This window comes from Diplotaxodon limnothrissa, linkage group LG12 (genome assembly GCF_057381915.1).
Source record: "Diplotaxodon limnothrissa isolate DT_005_m linkage group LG12, D_limnothrissa_male_GT1.1, whole genome shotgun sequence".
Classification (NCBI taxonomy): domain Eukaryota; kingdom Metazoa; phylum Chordata; class Actinopteri; order Cichliformes; family Cichlidae; genus Diplotaxodon; species Diplotaxodon limnothrissa.
The window spans coordinates 13,517,574-13,542,660 of record NC_140607.1 but is presented as its reverse complement, the minus strand read 5'-3'; the positions used below and the strand labels follow the sequence as shown (position 1 = coordinate 13,542,660).

The 25,087-nt window shown below is 40.1% G+C and overlaps 1 protein-coding gene across 2 annotated transcripts; it reads left to right on the top strand.

Annotated features, from left to right (window-relative positions):
* Positions 1-6,692: 6,692 nt before the first annotated feature.
* Positions 6,693-18,493, top strand: zbtb34 (zinc finger and BTB domain containing 34). 2 transcript variants are annotated; one of them, XM_085367996.1, is made up of 3 exons: positions 6,693-6,780; positions 14,139-14,197; positions 15,270-18,493. In XM_085367996.1, exons 2-3 carry the CDS (start codon positions 14,195-14,197, stop codon positions 16,830-16,832), a joined length of 1,566 nt encoding a protein of 521 aa, XP_085224122.1. In that variant the 5' UTR covers positions 6,693-6,780; positions 14,139-14,194; the 3' UTR covers positions 16,833-18,493. The 2 variants fall into 2 exon arrangements, with proteins under 2 accessions (XP_085224122.1, XP_085224121.1); XM_085367995.1 differs by lacking the exon at positions 14,139-14,197.
* Positions 18,494-25,087: the final 6,594 nt, after the last annotated feature.

The following is a 25,087-nucleotide window of genomic DNA, read 5'->3' as shown; positions in this document are numbered from 1 at the left end:
CCAACATTATCTACATGCCAAGTTTACAAACCAAAGATCCTAAAATACTTCATCACTGTGATTGCCATGTGAACAGTGTCACAAACTGTAAGGATGAAGGAGGCTCAAGAGTGAAGGGAGAGGTTTTTCTTGTCCTTCAGGCCGTTTGCTGCCAGCAGAACACCTGCACTGCACTCAGGCTCCAAGTACTCTGAATCTGACCTCAGCTCTGTGGTATAAGGGTATGTAACTCCTTTGAAATGTCAGAATGCCACATAACTCTATTGTGCCTGACATTTCTCTTGATAGAGGCCCAGATAAAGAAATGTCTTTCTCAAAGCGGTGACTTTGACATACCTTTTTAAGTGCAATGAAGAAAACAAGAACTCCCATATTCTCACTGCAGCTCTTTGATTTTCCACACTTATTGCTAAGCAGCACGTGATATCTCCAGAGGATCTCATAAATGCTTTTGTACTGACCTTAAAACATTTGCTGACCACAAACAGAACCATGAACACCGGGGGTATTTCTCCTGAGAGTGATATTCTCTGACAGGCACACAGGTTCACTGTCTGGTCCTGTGCACTGACCTCTCAGCAGACAGTAGCACCTTCCATTGCTCCAGGCCTTCAGCCTGAAAATCTCTCCTCTGTTGGACAGATTGAGTTCCAGGACCGTCTTCTCTCCTGGGACTGAACCAAGCCGGGGAACCCAACGAGCTTTCGTGGGAGATCACAGGTGCTTATATACAAAATGGCAATTTTCTTCTTCCATAATTCCATGTTACTGCATTACCAGATCTTATCACGAGGCCAGTATCTCATTCCTGAGGTTTTAGACGTTAATGAAAGATGCTTTGCCTCCGGCCACTGGGGGCTAAATCAACAAGCCTAGGATTCCTGTTGGCCTTTGTAGAGGAATACCAAAGACAGAGAGCAGACTGAGCTGAGGTTGGAGACAAAGCACGCAGCTGAAGACAGAAACGCTATGCCCAAAACAAGCTTGTATGCAGCGTAGTAACCCCCCCTCCCAAAAAACTTTTGTCCAGACCAGAGGACTATGATATTAAGTCAGATACCATTGCACTGACACCACCTGTCACGTTCCAAACATTTAAACTGGCTGTGTAAACTGTTATATAAGTTATTATTGTTATACAGTAATGCTTTGACTGCATTTTGATCGGGAGAAGCTAAACAAGCATTGAAGATCAACTGCTTACCTCTACTTTTAGCTATTCTAAACTATTTATTTATCTCTCCTGAAGCTATATTAAGCTACTTGCCCTTTAAAAATCTTACTTAACTGTTTTTTACCATCTTTAGCTGATCAATTTATCCTCAATAATGTATTCACCGCCTTTATCTCTGCACGTTATGCTATATATACCAACTTTCAGTTGTTTAAGTAGCTCTCTCGCCTTACTTTGCCATACTTTTGTCTGATTTTTGTGTTTTTTACGTGTGTTTAATGCTTTGTCTTTTTTTTAAGTACTAGTTGAACTTCTTCTTCTTCATTTTCCATGTCCTCCCTGTCTCACCTTTAAAACCTCTGGAGTACAAGTACCCCTGGCTTGGAATCACCAATCTAGTGCACTCTGGCAAGCCAAGTTAAAAAAATATTGCCTTTCTTATTATTCCCAGGCCACACATGATAATTATCACCGACACAGTCGCGATGTACCATCACATAAACAGAAATATTAAAAAGGACGTACTTGATCTTCGTACACTATGGTATAATAACACAAAATAAATGGCGTATTTCTCTTTTCACCGGAGAATTAAGCCATTTTGATAATTACTTTTTATGCCCTTAGTGTGCGCTGGTATGAGAACAACCTCAACAATATGTGTTGAGGATATGTAATTTCAGCCACTTAGGATCATTAAAAAGAGATCATATTGAATATCACTTCTAGAAAGGGAAAGAGAAAGCGAGAAAGAAATAAAGAAGAGATTTGTTTGTCAGTCAATTCCGACCCACTCAATCTCCTTAGCCTTGTGAAAGACGTGGCGGGGGGAGAGAAAGGGTCGGGGTCAGCTTTCTGTAAATCTTCTGATGAAATGTTGACAAAACAGCCAATTTTCTGTAATTTCGCTGCAGCCCTCTTTCAGCAGCTTACTCACTCAGAACCCCTTCATTTCAAACAGCAGCGCACCGCGACCTCTGACATGTATCTCGTCCCCGACTTCTTTGGCCTGGCAGAAAGACGTAACAGTTGTGCCTTTTAGGTCAGGTGGACGCCGTTTAAGAAGCCAGCTTCATAAAGGAGGCCTTTGTCTCTCGAGCGGGCTCTCTTGGGCCCCAGTAAAAGGATAAGAAATGTAGTTAATAGCTCAGGAGTGGCCTAATCATCAGCTGCCATTACTGCTCCAATATCAGCGGAGATGACAGACTTATCAATAACAAAGGCCCAGCTGAAGCCTCCACCGCTCTGTCATTTTGATCTTTGCTCCACTAATCAGAGCTTTCATTTGAGCTAAGCACCGGGCAGCACACCTCTCATTCTCTTCATGCTGTGCCAGATATCACTCATCTTTACAAGCCACTCTGTATTCCCCCAACCCCAGGCCACCATTTCCACAAATTGGCTTAATTTCTCAGGCAAATACATGACACATCTGAGAGCTCATTATCCTCGCAGTGGACTAACTGCTAAAACTCTTCTAGCGTTTGAAGGTTTGCCTTGAATGGCTTTGGTTGGAGTCCAGCTGATCCTTAAAATTAAATAAAGATATGGCAAACTGACTATCAATGTGCTATATGAATATTTCATAAGATTATACTGTGTTTGGCTTAATAGTGACCGCTAAGCACAAGACAATTTTAATTTAGGTTGCTTCAACAGTTTGTCCAAAATAGACTAAAGTGTAGTCATTGCACACACTATCTTTTGTAAGAAGACTCGCGATTATTAAAAAGAAATGAACTATGCACAGTATAACAATTAGTGTCATTACCCTAATTTAGTAAATTACCCTTATGCACACAACTGCATATTCTAAAGTGGATAATAAATGCATTTTAATAGCAATGCACATAGTATAATGTCAATATTTACCTTGCCCAGTCTTCCACAAACAGCTCCTCCATCAAGGAGAAACCTGAGAGGGACCGAGGGGTGCTCCCGCACCTGGACGGGCTGGCCCTTTCATTTACAGTCATGGTGAGGATCAAGCACTGAATGGCTAAGACACCTGCTATTGGGAAATATGTTCTCCATCAGTGAGCTATAGACTATTTCTGGACAGGAGGACTGGGAGACCATTGTTCTCACCAGCACCGACAGCCAAGGTATTCTGGGACTCTTGGCACACATAAAGGACAATGTGTTATTCATGTTAAGCTTGAAAATTGGGCTACTTATTCAACATTACCTAACAACCTGTTTGGTGCGAAATGATCATAATTGCGAAAAATAAATAAATAAATACAATTTTCCAATTAAAAGCTCAAATTTTGATCAAATATAATCGATGAAGCAAAACCATGGATTATGATGCTTTATGAGCGAAATCGCACAAATGTCCCTCTTTCGAAAAAAGAACAGAAATACCTATCTTTAATATAAAGTAATAACCTGGTCTCAGGCTTAACATAAAACAGTGGAGCTCCTTATTTCCACAGTTTGATACATGATATGTGCTTCTTAAACAAATCATCTGCTCTGTGCTCCTATACAGTCTTACACAGGGGGCAGGCTTCGGGGATTTTGCAATGTCATCTGGGATTAAAAAGGAGCAGCACATCAGAGCCCCGGGCCACACCACCTGGAGCCCCCTATACGATCCCCTGGCGCTGCACCACTCAAAACCAGCCCCATTAGCTTACCACCAAATAATTCCCGGTCAACCAAATGACACCGAGCTAACAAAGGCCCCATTTCAGAAAAGATTACAACTCCAACAGGAAACCCTTTGATTATGAGTTTGTTTGAAATGTTATCAATACCACGATCATTCCTGCGGATCAACAAAACCATCTCTAATCACCATACCTTGGCTGCACCTTCAGTTGTGCATCAAGCTCCTGGAAAAAAAGAGATGGGGGAAAAAAAGCAAATCATGGTCGAGGATAGAGGAGTGACTTGTTTAACAAGAAGCACGTGCAATGACAAAGCGATTCCTTTCTCTACGCCGATCACCCACCTGCACACAGATTAGGTCAGATATTCACCTGAGCTGCCAACCTGTCACTCACACTTTAAAAGAAAGAGAGAAAGAAACACACACAGCGCACATTCATTCCTCTCCACCACAAGGAGCATAGAAAGTCTTTCTAAGAGTAGACCAAAGACAGGTGTGTTTGTCCCTTTTACCAACAGAAAAACAGACACCATATCAAGTTTGATACAAAGAGCAATAATATTAACATCTGGGGAGGTTACATTTGATATTTACACATGAATGGGTTATGAAAGATAAAATGAAATGAGCAAAGCTTTTATGCAAAAATTATATATATATATATATATATATATATATATATATATATATATATATATATATATATATATATATATATATATATATATATATAAAAACACCCAGCACGCCCCTGCGGGCGGTTTATCCTTCAAGCTCGGGTCCTCTACCAGAGGCCTGGGAGCTTGAGGGTCCTGCGCAGTATCTTAGCTGTTCCCAGGACTGCGCTCTTCTGGACAGAGATCTCCGATGTTGTTCCCGGGATCTGCTGGAGCCACTCGCCTAGCTTGGGAGTCACCGCACCTAGTGCTCCGATTACCACGGGGACCACCGTTACCTTCACCCTCCACATCCTCTCGAGCTCTTCTCTGAGCCCTTGGTATTTCTCCAGCTTCTCGTGTTCCTTCTTCCTGATATTGCTGTCATTCGGAACCGCTACATCGATCACTACGGCCATCTTCTTCTGTTTGTCTACCACCACTATGTCCGGTTGGTTAGCCACCACCATTTTGTCCGTCTGTATCTGGAAGTCCCACAGGATCTTAGCTCGGTCATTCTCCACCACCCTTGGGGGCATCTCCCATTTTGACCTCGGGACTTCCAGGTTATACTCGGCACAGATGTTCCTGTACACTATGCCGGCCACTTGGTTATGGCGTTCCATGTATGCCTTGCCTGCTAGCATCTTGCACCCTGCTGTTATGTGCTGGATTGTCTCTGGGGCATCTTTACACAGCCTGCACCTGGGGTCTTGCCTGGTGTGATAGACCCCAGCCTCTATGGATCTTGTGCTCAGAGCTTGTTCTTGTGCTGCCATGATTAGTGCCTCTGTGCTGTCTTTCAGTCCAGCTTTGTCCAGCCACTGGTAGGATTTCTGGATATCAGCCACCTCCTCTATCTGCCGGTGGTACATACCGTGCAGGGGCCTGTCCTTCCATGATGGTTCCTCGTCTCCCTCCCTCTTTCTATATATATATATATATATATATATATATATATATATATATATATATATATATATATATATATATATACTTGCGGGGCTTCTTTGAATACCGTTAAGTGCACATAAAACAGATTACAGCAGGGAAGAAATCAGTATTTCAGTGAGAGCCAAATTAAAATAGTGTTTACCTAAACTCCTCCTACACTGATATTCTTTTATACTATGTCATTATTGGTCGATTTATTAAATTAATTGTAGAATTACGACCAACAATGTTTATTTCTACTATGTGAGCCAACACTGGGCTTTATGAAACAGAACATTTCCTCATTCTGCTGAGTTCCAGTGTTTTCCTCACTCGTCCATGGGCATTCACCACATGGTTCAAAGCCAGAGAAACACATTTACATTTTTGCACATCACTTACATTCAGTTTAGCAATTTACTATTATTATTATTATTAACAATAATGTCATTGTTTAAATTGGATGATTCCCTTGCTATCCCGATGTACGTTTTGAAAGCTGCGCGTCACTGTGAGAGGTCGAGATTGTGTTTCATCAATTTAGTCTCTGGCGCCCCTTTGTGGTAGAAGGGAATTAATGGTTTTTAATGTATAATGCCAGATTATCGTAGATTTACCAGAAGTATTAACAAAGCACGTTGGAAAAATATAATAAAGTAAGAATATATATACATATATTATCAACTCTTATGAACGCAGAGTTGACTAAAGCTGTCGAAGCAGTTTGATCAAACGAGTCAGAGTTTAAGACACTTGGTAATAATGCAGATGTTTTGGTAATAATCTTATGCTTCTAAACTAAACAATAAAATGTGTGTGTGTGTGTGTGTGTGTGTGTGTGTGTGTGTGTGTGTGTGTGTGTGCATGCATCTTGGGGGCGGAGGGGGGAGGTGGGGGTCTCTACACAGCTGGAAAGTGCCGGTATAACTTGATTCCAATAAAGCAAACGATAGTTTTACCAAATTTACAAGATTATAGAGATAAAAAATACAGATTTATAGAGCTTAGCAAAAGTGAAAGCACGCGAATCTGACGTACACTGCCGCGTTATGGGCGTAGACGTATAAGAGAATGTATAGCCACGTTATCTGTAGAAAACAATCAGAGCGCGACTGTGGGTTACTTTACATTTATTTTTCCGCCTGTGCGCGTCCTCCATCACGTTCTATACTGGGAACACGATGTTACAGTATGCAACGCTGACATGAAGCAAGGGAGGGGCTGCTGCAAACCACGCTGATAGAATGAATGTAAAGAGCCTAAAGAACACTTCCTGTTGATGCAAAAATTGCAGCAGCAACTGTCTGACACATCTGGACTAGAGAGGGGGGGAGGCCTGGCTGTAGCGTTAGCGAACCACTGAAGGGAATGGACAACGTTTAATGCTAATCTGCAAGACGGTGAGTTTGGTGGACTTAAGATCTGGCATGGACTGGTGACCATAAATACGCTTGTAAAGTCGGCTCTTCTGTGCTCTCGCAGTGTGAATAATGAGGAGTTATTACCCGCGACCGCTAGCAACTAATTGCTAGTTAACGTTAGCTCCTAGCTAGCAATGGTCGCTACTGAGCGGTTGCTCCTAAAGCTAGTTCTGTTAGCATAAGCTAACTAGCATGATACCGCTTTCATATGACAGCCTACATAGTTTGTGCCCGTGTTCGACGTTGTTGCCTAGTTAAATCGTGTGAGGGTGTCAAGCTTTTTTAAAGCCACAGAAAACGTGTTCAGCTCGTTAGCTTACACAGGAATAAAGTCTCTTTGAAAGTTATGTATTTTTTTCTGGAATAAAGCTCGATTCTAGGGTAGCTAATGTGGCTAGTTAGCCGCTGCTTGAGCGGTGCTTGATACTTTTGGATGTCTCGGCCCGGTGAACTGAAGCAAATTTGTAACCCACCTTAATCTAACTAGAAGATACCGCAGAAGTGAGAAGCAGGGGAGATGTAAACAGAAAGCCGGTGGCTGTAAATTGTCAAGCTAGCGCTAACATTAGCTGCTCCGCAGAGTAGACCCCCCCCCAAATCAGTAACTATCAACGAAGCGTTTGCATTAAAGTTTGAGACACCCTGCATTGGCTCCGCAATGGAAAGACATGCATGTGCGGTTAGATAGGCGCTGCATGCTAATATTCTCCCATGCACAAACCAGGGTGACACAGGTAAAGGGAGCTCATAATAAGTTAACGCACCAAATTAGCTGTAACGGTACGATTTATTTTTAACCCTATTGTTCGTTCCCAGGGTGGCATCGGTCCCCCATTTATTTTACATATCAGATAGTAGCCTGCATCTAATTTCGTTTTCATAAGGCAGGTTTTAAACATAAAGACTAAAGAACATATCAATGTAGCAGGGCTCTTTGGAAAAGTCGGTGCCTACTAACTCATAGTGATGTTACAACTGTGAAGGGCAAAGTGCAGAGACATCATGGCGAGCTGTCAGACACATTATAAGGAATACCTGGGTTCATTGTCACCAAGCACTTGTGCTTATTGCTGTTGTCTTATATTTTCCATTTAAATGTGTTGATAATTTACAAAGAAACCACCAACTTGTGTTATTCGTTAATAACTATATCGGAAAACAGTAGTAATATCATATATATTACGAGTCATGTTAGATCAGAGTGGGACTAATACAGTTAAGAGTTGGCAATATGGTTTAAACCCGCCCAACTGTCCGCTTTTGTTTTTTGTTTTTTTTGCTTTGCTTTCTGTTTTGGAGAAGCAGCAATATTGCGTTATGAAACACAAGACAGTTAGCAGGAGAGTTAGCTGTGTACATTGTTATATGCTAAAACAGCTCTGTGTTGTAACCTGGTCATTTAGAAGATTATTGGGGCAATATAGTGACTGCCTGTAGTAATTTTGTCTGTTTCAGTTACATTACAGTGCCATGCAAATTTCAAAATAATAATAATTTCTCCACTGTGTTTTTGTCATGATTTGTGATGTTTATCTCTCAATTCTTTATATAAATGTTACTGTGTTGATGTTCTTTTATATTATAACCTAAACTCTAATATTTTCTCATGCATTTCCTTAAATTGTCTTATTAAATTGTACAGTATTTATAACAAAGTAAAATGTAGACATTCGATAACTGCTTTGCTACCATCAGTAGTTGTAACAGTGTAAGATTTGCTCCAGGTATAAATACAGTGTAGTGAAGTGATGGCTCAGCTAATTGCTGCTGGTCATTAAAAGTGCTGTTCATATGATGTAGAAAATTTGTCAGGGAATGCGTGACAACTGATCCAGAAAAGGAAAAGTCATAAAGTATTGTTGTTTGTGTGAACTGGGTTGCCCTTTAACTAAACCTGTCACAAACAGTTTGTGCAAATTTTACTGGACAAGGTTGTGTGTGGATCAATAATTGTTGTAACACTGCAATAGCGATAAAGATTATACTGCTTGAAACCCTGTTTATTCCCCCCTAAATGATGACGCCTTTGTAAGGAAAATGCATTTGTGGGTTGAGCTGCTGAGTCAAGGATGTTGGTTGCACCCATGAAAAACTTGACAGAGTGGTTTTTATCATAGACTACCTCCAGAATTTGGGAATGGAGAGGGTTGAATGGGCTTCCTGCAGTCCTGACCCGAATCCCGTTAAACAATTGTGTGATAAACCTGGGTGTGCAGTTTGCGCTAGAGTGATCAACACAGCCCCTCTAGCTCACCAATGCTGGTTTAAGCATGGGATGCCATCCGACAGCAATGTGTAATCAAGTTGGTCACCAGCATTAGGAGTGGGTGGCAGGCTGTTCTGGCTATGTATGGTTCTTCCAGGTGCTACTGAGACCCCAGTTTGTTGAATTAAGCCCCTTTTCCATTAGGATCGACTTGGCACAGTTTGCCATGGTTTCCAGGGTTTTCCATTAGGTCCAAGTACCTGGTACCAGGTAATTTTTTAGTACCTGCTTGGCCAGGTTTCCAGGGAATCCAAGCAGGTTCTAAAATGTCACGTCGTCAGACTGCACCAATTAGTTGGTCAGTAGTGTCACTAGGATGAGTCATGAGAGCGTCTAGTTGACGAAAATCAAAACCGCCATTTTTGTTTTCCGTGAGTCTGATGAAAAGCCACAGACCAAACACCAGGTATGTTCTTGCCTTGACATCCACCTTTTTTGTAACATTCCTGTCGCATATTAACTATGTCGCGGCACGCTCCTACACGTTGCCATGATAATGACCGCACGAATCAGGAGGCACTAAATTATAATGGAAAACCAGTTGATCTGAGAGGAGTCGAGTCCATCCAAGTAGGTACTAATTTAAAATGGGCTTTAATGAATTGTAGAACTGCCAATAACTCTCATTTCTTCATATTTTAATAATCCAATCTAATAAACAACACCAAACAAGAGTCAATTACAGAATAAGCTGTTTGGCACTGGCAGAGAAGATTTGCCAAGTTTTTCTTGGATGCAACGCCTATACTTATCTCTGCTGCTCAACCCAAAAATTCATTTTCTATAGGAACATGGCACCATTTAAGAGGAAATAAGCAAACTTTCCAAAATTACAAGATGTATTACTGTATTGTTACAGTAAAGAATTAATCGACTAAACACAAATATCCTTACCTTTTGTGCTAAGGTTAGTTACTCCTAACTAAATTCTTCAGCTGCTGCTTGTAGTGAATGCATATGAAGAAAAAGGAACGATAACATTAACCTCCTCGTATGTTATCTAGAATCTTATCTTTGGGGAGCACACTGTCACCAACAAGTCATGTGAATGCTTACATTGCTGTATGATTGTGTTAGTCAATTGTTCCTCATTAGTGGTTTATGAATGTAAGTACTTTGTGTGTGTGGGGGGGGGAGTGCAGTAAGATTATAGATATGGATGGTTTCTACTATAAAGTTTTCCACTGTGTTCATCTCATAAGCATGTGAGTAGGCAGAAACGAAGGATGAGCATTTTCTTGAATTCCACTTATGTACTGCAAACAAATTTAATAAGCGAAGACACCCAAAGGCTAAGCATCCAATATTTAGCTCTGCTTTCTGATATTTTACTAAGCCTTAACGTTTTTCAGAATGTGCCTTATTTTCACTCCTAAGAGTCTCACATCGTACCCTCCCCTAGGTGTATCACAATCTAGTTTACTTTTGTGTGTGTGTGTGTGTGTGTGTGTGTGTGTGTGTGTGTGTGTGTGTGTGTGTGTATATATATATATATATATATAATTTTTTTTTTTTTTAAATCTCATTAAAAATGCTCCCCGAGCCTTTTGCTTGTGAGGCACTTCTGTCCTGATGTTGAAGAAAGCATACAGTGTTTGCCTGCTGACTTAGACTTTCAGTGAAATGGCAGCATTTTAGAATCCAAACTTTGTGTGACATCTTTCCATCACTGTTACGCTGATGTTTTGGTTATGTAAAATATCCCTTTCTTTTTTACCTGCCTACATGAAGCAGCTGTATCAGATTGGTCTATTACCAGACAAGGAACTTGAGCCACAGATGTAATTTTTGAGCTGAGTTTAAACATTTTCAGCTTTCCCATGTGAGCCAAGCATGTGACCCTCACTCAGCATGTGCATCTCAACTACTGAGCATGCATTCTTTGGCTGCCCTTCCACTTGGCTCCTTCTCACATGCATGCTGTTGGCAGCCATTGCTAGAATCTTTTTTTTTTTTTTTTTTGCGCATGTGTATGAAGATGTTGTATTTGAATGCTGCCTATGGAGGAAGTGAAACTAATGCATGTCTGCTTTAGGGTTCTTTATGTTTTGTTACCACTTCTCCTTTCCTAAACCAGGATCACGACATATGGTTTGTTGGACAGGTGTCTTGGCACGCTTTGGCAACTAGATAAAGTGTTCCCAAAGTGCTGACAGGGACTAAATGCACAGAAGATCATGCTGAATTGCCAGCAAGGGGGCAGGAGGGATGGAGGAGGTGCAGAGGGATAGATTATTTAAGGGCAGATGGAGTTGAGAGGGAGGAAGTCTATTCTGGAGAACTGACACACCAGTTAAGGTTTGCAAGATAAATGTATTCGCTTTTACAAACAGAAGTGTTCCCAGTGTTGTTTAACTAGTTTGTCTAGGAAGGCAGGATTTCCATTTGTTGATACTTTTTAATCCACCTTAAATCAATATATTATTGTTGAAGCTTAGTGTGCCAGTTGTCAACATTGGCCCCTCCACTTTGATGGGGGCATGAAAGTGAAACCCTGAAAGTTGCAACTTTTAGGTTGTAAACCTTTTAATTTAGCTATTGGAGGTATGCTCATCAAGAAAGAACAGCTCAAACAGCAAATTTAAAAGACGGCGTACTTCCTCATGCTCATGTTAGGTATGAAAAAAGGTTTTTCTTTTTAAGAACGGTTATCTTGCGCTCATCTTCCAGGCAGAACCAGATTTTCTTCTTTCTCTGCCAAACAAGGTATACACATATCTTTATGGCACGACTAACTGCCTGATATAGCACAATGCAGTCAGTGTATGCGGGACACAGGAACATAATCTCTCTATCACTTTCATTTCTTAGAGTTACTTTACTTTCAACTCCCTCTTTACTAGCAGCAGCGAGTAAGTAGTAAATGTAAGGAAGTTTAAAGACATTAAACTATAGGATAAAGCATGGGAAACTGAAATTCTCTATTCAATAATAATTACACTTTATTAACTTTACATGTTGCCTTCCAAGAAAATTACCAAGATATCCAGCACTCCTACTTTACACTACTATGGACTATACAGTACTTGAGCAGCTCCCTAGAAGTAAATGTAGACATTATTGCCTAATTGTCCACCAGACTCTGGTAGGCAACTTTGGTCAAAAATGGAAGCAGTTTTGAACAAAATGTTTTTAAATTAACGTCAACCAGTTTTCGAGATTCAAAATTCATAGCTGATTCAGCAAGTTGCCCATTTCCTAAGGTATTTCCACTATTGTGTTTGAGTGTTGTTATGATGTTGTTTTCTTGAAAAACTGTCTCTGGTCTGTGTTTGACTTTACTTTCGATATATACCTCTCCTTGTTTCACCAGAGCACATTTTTCCAGAAAGTGTGATGTTGTATTTACTGTCAGGCCTTAGTTTGCAAGGGCTGTTACCTAGCTTGCTTCCCATGCAGGTCAAGTGCATTGTGTCGCTTTATAACTGTAAATGCATGTCAGCAGAGCAGCAAGTCTGGACAAACTGGCAGCCGTTTGAGCTCACTTGTAGCCGTTTGTACTTACAGTGAAATGACTTTTTTTCAAATGACTTGAAGCTCTTCTCTGAGGTTTTTACGTAATTATTTTCTGAAGATTTTAGAGAGCTTTTGAGATCTTCCCATGATAATGCTACATTCTTCAGAGCTGAAAGAATGAAATCAGATTCCACATTGTTCATTTTCAAAGCACCTACCATCCAGACATTACTTCAAAAACATGGTTTCATCTCATTGTCTTCTTTTGACCATATCTGTTGAAATGAATTGTTTGTTTGGTGGTTTATCTGCAACTGAGCAGTACAGTTGCAAGTGCTCTGGCCAGGACTAACTTCCCTTCATCATAATTACTGACATTTGGGATCTTTTTGGTGTCTGTCCATCTGGGTTTTAGATATACATTTACAGTAGGCTCAGGTGTTGTCAACAACTGTAGTCTCTTATCTTCTCTCTGCTTCACATGTCCTACTGCACTAATGTCTAGAGCTGGGCGATATATCGAGTTTTTAAAACATATCGATATATTTTTATACGAGATATAAGATGTGACAATATCCTTTATATCGATATAGTCTATGTTACGTTATAATTATAGTTGTGGAGCCGCAAGTTTGCCTCTCTTTCGTCCACTTTTGTCTCTACGCAACGTTACTCCGCCTCGCCTTCACTGAAGACAACTCCCCCTCCTCCCCCATCGCTTCACATGCAGGCAGCGACAAGACGGACACGGCAAATCTCCGTTAACGAGTTACTGCGCATCGCCCCATGCGTGGGGCTGGACGGCGTCAACGTGCTAACGAGCTAAACATGCTAATGAGCTAACAGCGCTAACCCTAAAATCCTTTCATTCTCTCAAAAGTTGATAGCGCGCCTTATGTATGAATTCTGGTTGTGCTTGATGGCCGCGAACTGATTTTATGTGGTACACGGCGCTCAGCAATCTGTCAAAAATGTTTGAGTACGAGCTGCACCGCTTGATAGATTGTCGGCGCATTACGGCTACCGAGGAGCTTCGCGGAGTGATATGTACTGTGCATCAACGTAATATTACCGTATTGTGTGTGTATAAGGACCATAAATGGCACCTGTAAGAGACGTGGTTATGAAGCGGATTTCAAACTCCAGGCTATCAGTCACACAGTAAAACTTGGGAACAGAGCAGCTGTGAAATCTGTCTGTCTTTGTTATTACGCTCAGCGTCTTTTAGTTTACATTTTGACTGCACAATTGTGAGCTCTTTGTTTAGCACAAAAACAACCTTGTTTTCTTTTATTTATGGAGCATTATTATTTAATGAATGCTCATAATTTAATTTTGAGTAATTTTTCATGTACATCTGTGCTGTATGTTAATAAAAGTGCCTGTGTGACATCTGGGACACAGCTTTGACTAAGAACTCTCTTTTTGTTCTTACTTTATGGCTTAAAAAAAAAATCGAGATATATATCTTATATCGCCATCCAGCTAAAAAATATCGAGATATGAATTTTGGGTCATATCGCCCAGCCCTACTAATGTCCAAGAAATTGATAGAACGTTCTTAGAGGAGACGTTCCCAAATTGAAACTAAAGCGAGTTGATGTGTCATCCACAGCACAGACTGGGAAAACCTGACAGAGGATTATCTAACAGTCACATCAGAAGAAATAAATGGTAAATGGACTGGTTCTTATATAGCACTTTTCTACTCAAACACTCAAAACACTCCATAAAACATGCCTCATTCATCCAGAGTTTCTTTCTACACCTAAGTGTGTTCAATCTAAAATTCACAACCATTCACACTACACTGAACAACTTGGAGAGCAACTTGGGGTTCGTATCTTGCCCAAGGATACTTTAGCCAGCAGACTGGATTATTCAGGTTTTGAACCACCGACTTTCCGATTAGTAGGTAACCTGCTTTACCTCGTGATCCACAGCCAACCCAAAGCCATGGCTGAGAATCTAATAATTGCCTCGTTGCTGTAATTTATTGCAGGGGCACTGTTTTGGCAAAAATTTAAGTGAGCTACGTGGTTCAACCAAGCATCTTTTTTCACATTGTATTAAGCACTCAGTTTGTGCTGCTTTTAAACAGCATGTGTGTGCACATACAGGTTGAGAAATGGCTATTAAGAAATGGCTTTGGTAAGGTACCGAAGTTAAAATTTGACATGTCACAATCAGTCCAGCAACTGGCAGTGACAGTTGCATTCCTAGACAACCATGTGTGTGTACATGCAGTGCAACCAAAAACCAACTGGTAGTCAATTCATCCAGTTGCCTGTAGCAGATATATTAGTCTATATATTAGTATTATATTATATTATATATTAATCACCCTAATGCATATGTAATTAACACAATTATTATTCACATATTCATGTTGGTGGTTAATGCCAATGAGAAAAGCATAAAATCTTGAATGTTTGAAGGTTGTTAGGGTAAAGAGTGAACTTGAAAGAAATTGGAATCTATCCATCCATTTTCTCCTGCTTGTCTGATAGTGGAGTTCATTTTTTGTCAAATTTTAAAAATGCTTTGAGGAGCAGTTTAAACCTACTTAACATTATAGTGTTAATGAAGGTATGATTTAGTGCAGGGCTTGAATGACATGGCATTAGTTTCTGCACAAAGCTGAGTGTATATATGGCCCAGTGCTTTTTTGTACCTTGAAGCTATTAAAATGTTGCAGTTTAATATGACAACATCTGATATTTTGTCTTTTTTCTTCTCCCATCAGGCTGTCAACAAACTGGAGAAACGTATACAAGAAATGGACGACGGCAGCTACTTCGAGTTTGATGTGCCGGAGTTCAGCAACACTGTTCTGACCCAACTCAATGAGTTGCGGCTGCAAGGGAAGCTGTGCGACATCATTGTTCACGTTCAGGGCCAGCCCTTTCGAGCCCACAAGGCCGTGCTGGCAGCTAGTTCACCCTACTTCCGTGACCACTCAGCTTTGAGCACCATGAGTGGCCTTTCCATTTCAGTCATCAAAAGCCCTGAGGTGTTTGAACAGCTTCTTGCTTTCTGCTACACAGGTCACATGTCCCTGCAGCTCAAAGATATTATCAGTTTTCTCACCGCTGCCAGCTTTCTGCAAATGCAGGCAATCATTGACAAGTGCACCCAAATCCTGGAGAGCCTCCATTCCAAGATCAGCCTCCCAGTTAGTGTCAGCAGCCCAGAGAAAGACAGCTTGCAGACTAGCCGCAACGGGGTCAATGACAGCAACCTCTTCATAAATCCCACCCAGATCTCCCCCCCTTACTACTCCCGACAGACTCAGGCAGGGAATGAAGTGCGCTTGGAGCTGGGAGGAAAAAGCCTGGGCCGGGTGAGACAGCAGCAAGAGGAAGGCCACTCGGATCGTGGCAGTAGTGATAGTGTGTCAGAGCACGATGCGCCCGTGGAGGGAGAAACAGAGCAAGTGGAACTGATTGGCAAAGATGGGCAAGTAACAGATGTGCATGTGAAGATAGAAAAGACCAATAGGCCCACTTATTCAGACAGTTCCTCAGCTGGTGATGATGGCTATCACACAGAGTTGGTGGATGGAGACCAGGTAGTGGCTGTCACTGTGGGCTCTTATGGTCCTGTAATCCAGCCTGCTTCCTATTCTTACTCAGGGCTGTCCTCCCCGTGCTTTGTCAACCTCAGCAACACCAGTCCTTCCCGCTCCATTCTCAGTGGCTTCAGAGGTGGCCGAGCCAGGGCAAAGCGCCCGTTGGCTATCCCCGCAGGGGTGCTGAGTCATATTAAACCAGGCTCAGACGATGGCGAATCAACTGTGGGACCCACAGGGTTGGAGAACGATGTGCGAGAACGTAGCCTACGGAGCCAGTGGTACCCTTACAATGAGAGACTCATTTGCATCTACTGTGGAAAGACCTTCAATCAGAAAGGGAGCCTGGACCGCCACATGCGCCTGCACATGGGAATCACCCCATTTGTTTGTAAATTCTGTGGCAAGAAGTACACAAGGAAAGACCAGCTGGAGTACCACATCCGTGGCCACACGGACAACAAGCCCTTTCACTGTCAGATCTGTGGGAAATGCTTCCCATTTCAGGGCACCCTTAACCAGCACCTGAGGAAGAAGCACCTGGGAGCATCAGAGGGCAGCAATCACATGGACTCTCCAGAGAGGATGGAGGGAAGCTCAGGTCAGAAGGACCAAGAAGATACGTCTGAGGGGATGGCCTTTGAGGCACAATATGCAGAAGAGGCACCAGCCAATGAAATGGAGGAGAGTTCAAAGTGCAGTCCAGAGGAGGCTCAAGCATCAAGATGTGATTTTTAGGTCCTGCTTCAGGTTAAGGAAGCTTTAAGAAATGTTTATTTCAGCGCAATTTAAAGGACTCTCCTCTTTTTGAATCAGCTCCCGCTACTATGGACCTTTCTTTCATCGAGGGTTTCTGTCAGTTTTGTGAAAGTTAGATGCTAAATACAGAGAGAAAATGGGTGCTTTATAGAAATCGGATTCTTTCAAGTAAAGGGAGTAACGACTTACTATTTTTAAGGTGGTCCCAATAATCAAGACCCCCGGATTGATTTCTCTTTTTATCTTTCCATGTTTTTTAAAACATATTTACAGAGTTATATAGGCATGTTGCAATAATTGATAATGTGAAAGCTCTGGTAAGATGCTTGTCATATCACCTTTTTACCTAACCTGTTTTTGCACATGTGGCCACAGGAGGCCACTTACACACAAGGAATGATTTTTCTGCCAGTGCAAAGCTTCGTGTGACATATCCGTTCAATACCTCATGATGCAACTACATACTCATAATAGACAGTATTTTAACTTAAATGAAACTCACCAGGTTCTACCTCATAGCCAAGAACCTACCAGGCACAGATGTGTTCAACGTTTAAAATCCGTTCTAGGTTTTTTGTACAGTATCTTATTGCCAAACCCTGTAAAGAATATTCTTTCAACACAAAGCCTTGATACTTAGGGGAAATATTCCTTGCTGATTGTATGGATTAGGGACAAAGTCCTTGTCAAATGTTTCATGGTTAGCCAGGATAACATGATTAAGAAGGTGCTATGTTATGAGTAGAAAGCTTGCTGGCCTACTTGTGTGCTATTGGGCAAATATGGAGAGCAGAGTAAGAGACATTTCTCTGTTATTTTTCAAGATAAAATTTTTTTTCTTCAAAACACTTCAGGATTTTATCTCTCATCACTACTGGAGATCTCACTCTGTCAGCCTAGGCGTGGTTTTAGATGCTGCCATCCATGTAATGGATGAATCTCATCCATACAGTGAAGTAATTTGTATTCCTCTATATCCCCTGTATGAGGTTTATTCAGAACTATTGTATATGTTTTTGTTTTTTCCTGGGGTTCCAGTTTGATACTCAGTGTCTAACAGAGGCAGGGAGTACTCATTGTAAACTCAGCACACCAGGAACAGCTCTGGATGTGTTCACCTAAATCACTATAATATACTAGTCTGAACAATATGCAAGCAGAAAGAACAAAGGAATCTCAGCCATTGTGACATGGTTTTTCTTCCATTATTTGAAAGAGCTATGGGTTTGTTTTCCATTGTGTCCTCTACAATTGGACAGTTAATCTGTGATATTCATTTTCTGCATTGTTCAGGGTCAGGTGCAGACTTGTAACACGTTTTCCTCATTTTGTCAAGCCCACTTTATGGTATTGTCAAGGTTAAGAGGTAAATGTTTTAAGAGGTAGCTGATGATCCAAAGTATCGATGCACTTTGCAGAGTTAGCAGTTTGGGTGAGTGCTGTCCCAGTAATAAAATGTGCTAATCTGTCTTAATTGTGATGATTTTTACTCTGAGTAAAAATGTCTTGAGCTTTGATGAGACTCTGCAATCACATAAATACTTTTGGCTACAAGTCACATATATGGTAACATTGCATTTTATCTATACTATTTGAATTACGGGGATGGGGTGTTGTGGGAATATAGAGATTTATTTCCATTGTGATTTAAAAATTCATATTCACATTTAAAAGGCACTTAAAAGGCCTGGTTGATGATTAGAATTTGCTAATTTAAAGCTCAGCTGGGTGGTTCCTTTTGTGCTATTTTTGCTTTCTTACTCGCCATCCAGCTGGTTAATGCCTTTATTTTTGAAGAGCACCTGCTTTATGCTTTTATTTTGTCCCAACTGGTCCATGCTGAATTTGTGTCAATGAATTGAGAATTGATTGACAATTTTATAGTTTTCATATTATTTCCTACGTTGTGTGCATTTGGTGGGAGAATCTTGTGTTTTGTTGCTTATGTCAGATTTTATATTAAGAGTGCAGTCCTTTTTATTCCTTTGAATGTGCATTCGTCGTCTTTACTCATCGACAAACCAAAATTTGGATAATTTTGCAAAATCGGTATAGCTAGCTTTTCATTGTCTTTAGTGTACGAATTTATCACAAACACTCTTAATCATCATCACCAATGTCTGTCTGTCAGCATATACAGTACTTTTTTAGATTAATGTTTTCCAAGTCAAGTATATTTTTGTCAGCGGGCGATGTGCGAAGGGTTGCCAGCTGATCTGACCTCAACAAAATCAGTTTCTGATTCATGTTAACCTCACTACGATAATTCTTGCCCTTTATTTGAAGACAAAAAAAACAACAAGCATTTCTTCTTGGAATATTATCAGCAAGGTTTTGTGAATAGGGTACAAACTGCTAAAATATTTTTGTGCCAAAAGACAACACCAAAGACTAATAGGGGATGATTTTTTTTTTCTGGTAAATTTTGGCTGGATTGTGTAATTGAATGCTCGTTAGGAAGAATAGGTTCTTAATTTAATGTAAGACTAATTCATTGCAATTTGCAAAAGAATGTATGTTTCCCAGTTTATAACAATCACTTGTGTAGAAAATAAATAAATGAACAAGCAGAAATTAAGTAGCAGAGTCATAAATAACATAACAATACTAAGCCATAAAAACAAGGTATAAAAGTTGTGCAGTAGGTAATGTAATTGTTTAAAGCCAGTGTAAAAAAGAGAGACTGCTTCACAACAAGTGGCATCTTAAACTTAGTGCCTTGCCACAAGCTTTATGTTTTAGATTCTGGCACTTGGATTTTTGTGCCTCTTTACTTTTGGAATGGAATAAATGGAGAGATTATGATGAAATATGGCTGCATCTTTTATTGTGAAGTGGAGCCAAGAATGAATAGAAATTAAGTCATGTCATTCTTGTCCATTTTGTACTAGTCTACTTAAGCTCTGCCCCTAATTTTCACTTGCTATCACTGGATTTTTATTTTATTTTATTAATCTGTGACATGATGGGCAACTGATTTTAAAGTGTAACTGATTTTGTAGCATTTGATTACAATCAGATGAGGCAAACTTGTTCCCTGCAAGCCGCTGCCCCATAGTCAGAGGCTATACTAAATCCCCTCCTCTTTAACGACCGAGGACAATCTAATCAATGTACTGTAGTTTATGCATTTAAGTAGAGACAGGAGATGCATGAGAACAGACAGGATATTTAGCTGATAGTAAACTGAGTATTTGTGCAGAAAAATATCTTACCTACATATACTGTAGCTGAATTGCACGCTGCTCAGCCAAAAAATTGTGTACAATTGCCAATTTTTTAAAAACTTTTTTTTCCTGTCATTGATTGTGCACTTACTTTTTGTTGTTGTTTTTTGGTTAAAAGTACATACCAGTTCTATCCGATGAGTCAACTTTATCTCTGTAGTTACCTGTTAGGGACTCAGTTATCTTAAAGGCCTCAATCACTTCTGTAAGGACCTCTCCCCTCGAATGGTGCTTTGAAATTCAGTTTTCTGTCCTCAGCAAGCAAGTCCATGTTTTTGTTGTAGGTGAACAGGGGCGTAATTGTTTAAATGTTATTCATGTATCATAGTTATGTACGTGGCAGTACACACCTACAAAAACCAACTAAACTTGATAGACACTCGAATGGACCCTCTTCGTCAGCTTGTAGTTCCACCTCGCTGAGAGCGACAGGATATGCATTTTGGGCCACAAGTATTCAAAAAGAAGTGTTTACAAGGCTGTCAGACTACTTTGTGTTTTTTTTTTTTCTTTGTTTTTTTGATAATTTTTTTTTTTGCAAACTTGCAACTCGTCCTGTTCCTTTTGTAAGAAACTCACTTCAGGTAGTTTACAAACACTGATACAGGCTTAGAAAAGAAATCGTAAGTCTTCCATAGCTTTTCTGTCAGTTTCTGTCCACTGTGTATTTTTTTTTTTTTGAAAAAGAGAAGCAATAACCTTTTTGAAAGTGAAAGTGGTGTATTGGGATCATCAAACCTTTTGAAATATTGGCCTGTCATGTATCAAACAAACTGAAAGTCAGGGAGCTGTTGAATTGAAGTAGGACCAGGACAATTTGATATCGATTTATTTTTTATATATTTTCTGAAACTCTGGACAGGTTGACTTCTTGTTTTTAGAAAAAAAAATATGAAAGTGAAAACGCGGTTGAAATGCTCAATTGAAAATCCAGTGGTAGTTGGTAAACTGCAACACGAGAACTGAGCGCGTGATTCAGTCATCAAACTCAGTGGCACTGTTCAGAGTTGCACCTCCAGCTGAGTGAAATAATGAAAGGGATTTTGGGCTATATAGCCACTGTTTGGGACCGGGCTCTCTGTTGCTATGTTGAAGTTCAGTGGTCTCCTTTTGCTCCTCAGGCTCCGAGACAGTAGGTGCAGTTGTTCAGGATCAGAGGGGACGTTTTCAGTCTACCTGTTGTTCCTTTTCGTTTTTGAATCCCCCCTAACTCTGCACTAGTATGTCTCTGGTTCGTGTGCATTTGGTGACAAGGCAAAAAACAACATAAAAAAAAAAAAAGTAGAACTCAGGGTATATAGCATTAAAAGTGGTCTCACTGGACATACGTTCTACCATATGTCCGTAGTATAATTGTGCACTTCTCTTCAGGTGGGGAAACAAGTCCTCAGTCAGTTGTTCCCAAACATTCTGCCTCAAGGTCTCAATGAGCCCATATTTTCCACAGAGCTGAAGCATGAGGTGCATTTGAGCCCACGAACTGAACCATGATAGCAGAAATGCCTCCGCTCCTGTTTTGTCCACTCTACACACAACCTCACAACCCAACTGTGAACCTCAGAACTCTACTGTTTTGTACAACTATGAAGTAAATGAAGCTAGCTAGAGCTGATGTTGTATCTATTGCCATTTATGAATTTATTTTATAGCATGAAATAAAATATATTTATTCAAATTATATATTTTACTCATAATCATTCAGTGCTGCTTCATTTTGGTTCTTAAGCTTGTAAATTGCTTTTTTATTATATAAAAAATGTCAATAGAATAATGCGTTTGTAAAATAAAGACGCTGATTTGGCTCTGCTTTGTCTTTTTTTGTTTTGTTTTGTTTCTCTTAACTGAACTGATCTATCAGTTATTTAATATTAACGCTTTTCTTAGAAAACGGGGAAAAGGAGAACTCTACTCACCCACCCTTTCTTTATTTATTATGTTGAACAATGTTAAAATGCACTGCAGTGATTCTTTGTTACGCATGTGCAACTTTTACCCTCAAGAGGGAGCTAGAGAATAATATAATATCAGTTATGTCAGTATCAAAAGGTTACTGATTAGTTTGGAGAGTCGTAGAAAGGAGAGTGTGTCAGATTCTTTGTCACTGAAAACAGGGAAATTTAATTTCACTTTTAAAATGTTAGAAAACTTTAAAGCAAACAATGGGAAATATGAAAATTAAGCTACTTTGAGTTAGGTAAGCATGATTTTTTGTGATGCTTGTAGAAGTTGAAAAACATAAAACAATAAACCTGATTAGTCTCAAATATTTTGATACATTTATCACCAGTCAAAGTCTTTACCCAACTGAACTGTTTGTTCTTCCTGTCCGTACTGTGTTAAGGTCATGGGAGTAATGTATACATTAAATGATAGTGCACATGTGCGAAACCTTCACAAATGTGAGTGTCTGACATGTGTGTTGCTTTTGTGATAAAACATTGTCAGCTTCCTCTGTTGCACCTCGGTGAGCTCTGAGTGCATGTTAAACCTGTGTGGGCTCTTTCACAGAAAGGAAAAGGCCTAGAACATGTATCACAAGTTGATCTGGCAGTTACATAGGCACACGTTACACTCGTTTCCATTCAGGCGTTGCTATGCATTACACGGCGTGCTTCAACCTGTAGCCTGGATGGTTGACGTCACATTAGAAATATTAAGGATGTGTGAGACAAATGCTGACGACTAGAATGCTTTGACTTTTGCAGTGTTTCTGAACGGGTAACACATTTAACTTCCATTGCCATTTCAACAGCTGCCTCACACATGGAAAAATTGAGCTCCTTGGCTTTAAATACACTGGCAGATACCCTGAACAGTAAATAGTGAAAACCACAGATCAAAGTGATGTCTTAAAATTCCTTGTTTTGTCTTTTCCAAAATCCAGAGATATTCTCCTTATTGGCACGTGTGACAAAGACAAGGATCAAATACTATGTTGTAGGGATTATTACACTAGCTGCATACGCACCATGTAGTTATGGGTTTTATATGTGTGTACGTACAAGCAAGAATAGGAGACCTTAATCATTCATTAATTCTGTGTGAGCTTGTGCAAGAATGCTGATTAAGCTTTCTTTTGAATTTGTTTACCACGCTGTCAGGCAGTTTGTATCAGCTTGACATAAACTTCAATTATCTTTGGTAAGTAAATAACACAATACTTGGCAGTAGGTGATGCATCACTCGTTGCTGGAGGTTTTAATAAATTGGACGAATTATTTAAATGACAGCGTTATAGGACTGCAAAGACATGTGATCCTAAAATAACACCCTAAAGTGCTCTGTTCAGTGGAATAAGAGAATAAAAAGAACCACAAAATACAAGGCCAGGAACCCAGAGGTAGTCCCGTTTCCACAAGGCGTCTTTTGCTGCATTCTGTGAGTATGATGTATTGCGGCTTCGTAACACAAACTGAGCTGGATCCGAGTAAATAGTGGGTAGCTGTTTCATTAGTGTCAATATGACAGTTTTGGAGTTAGAATCTGATTGCTGGGTGTTTGTTGGACAAGTTGTTGGCTCAGTCATGAATAGTTGCCTTGTATCATCTCCACAAAGGCCACGAAGACTCAGCTACGGCCTAGAGTTCACAGATACTCCTGACTTACCTCCTCACTTAATCCCAAAGTGTTATATATGAAAGATAAGTGATGGAGTCTTTTTAAAGAAAAAAAGGACTTTATTCTGTAATACAGGTCTTGTTTGAATGAATTTCTTGTTTAAAAGAACCTAACTAACAACTCAGCAAAGTTGACATCTGTCCTCCTGACTCGAAACAGTACCATAACTCTTTAGGCCCAGTAGTATGTGACTGAATAGATGTTACGAAAAGTAAGCAGTCAACCACAAGGCAAGGTTACAATCTTTCTTAATATCTTCATATTACAGAAGCTATGTGAAAGTTAATTACTGTTCCTTAGAATTGTTAGTCTGCCTGCTTATCGATTCTTCTTATCATTCTACTTGCACTTGCTACAATCGTCTGATTTCAGTTTGTGTGTTGGAGGAGGAAAATAGACAGTCTACAGCATGCATGTGTGCATGACTATTTTTATTGCACAAAAGGATGAGAGTGCGATGGTAAAATGCAAACTGTATCCAGGACAGAAACAACTGCATTATGCTGCTAACACAACTCTGGCTCTTTGCAAACATCTGCATGCTAACGGTAAGCTAGCCAAGAACCCAGAGTAACATTTCCTGAGTGAACGCTAAACCCAGCCCTGGAGACAGACCCTGAGCTTCAACAGGTAACAAACAGATGAGCAGTCAGGCTGCAGCCTTCAGTTCTACCTGTTCATGTTTCTAAAGCAGAATCACTGTGGCGATTGCTTAAATGTCTCTTTGTGCTGGTTTTCATCTTTGCTTTGTGTTCATACCTAAATACTAAGACAAGGATCATACAGTATGTGTCTCCTCCTTCGGATAAGGATTTGTGTTGGTGTGTGCGACTGTAGCCTCTAGTTTAATATTGATAAATGGCAATTATGTGTTTCAGGTCATTTTTTACAAAGAAACGTGAAACTAATGTAGGGAGTAAGTAATATAACAAATTACCTTCTCCTGGGAGTAATTATGTAACATACTGCTTTGTCCTTAAAAAAAGTTTTCGATGTAATACATGACTTTTTTTTTTACTAATGTCCCCAACACTGATCACAACAAGAGGAGAAATACCTCCAACATGCAGAAACATTTACCACACAGCATGTAATTCACTTGCATGAATGTAATGTATTTGATATGCTGCTTAGAGATGGTGGTGACTCTCAAAGAGGAGCCAGGGAGAACTCAATGAGAATCGCTAAGAGAACTGACAAGAAATCTAATGGATAAGTGATATCGGTAATGGAATCAGAATCGCTAAATTCTTATCAATTCCCATCTTTACTTGTTATCCCCAAACATTAGGAGGTCTTTTCACTAAAAGCCCAACTACTGAAAAACAACCCCACACCACAATCCCTGATTCACCAAACTTTACGATGCAGTTCACATTTAGACAAGTA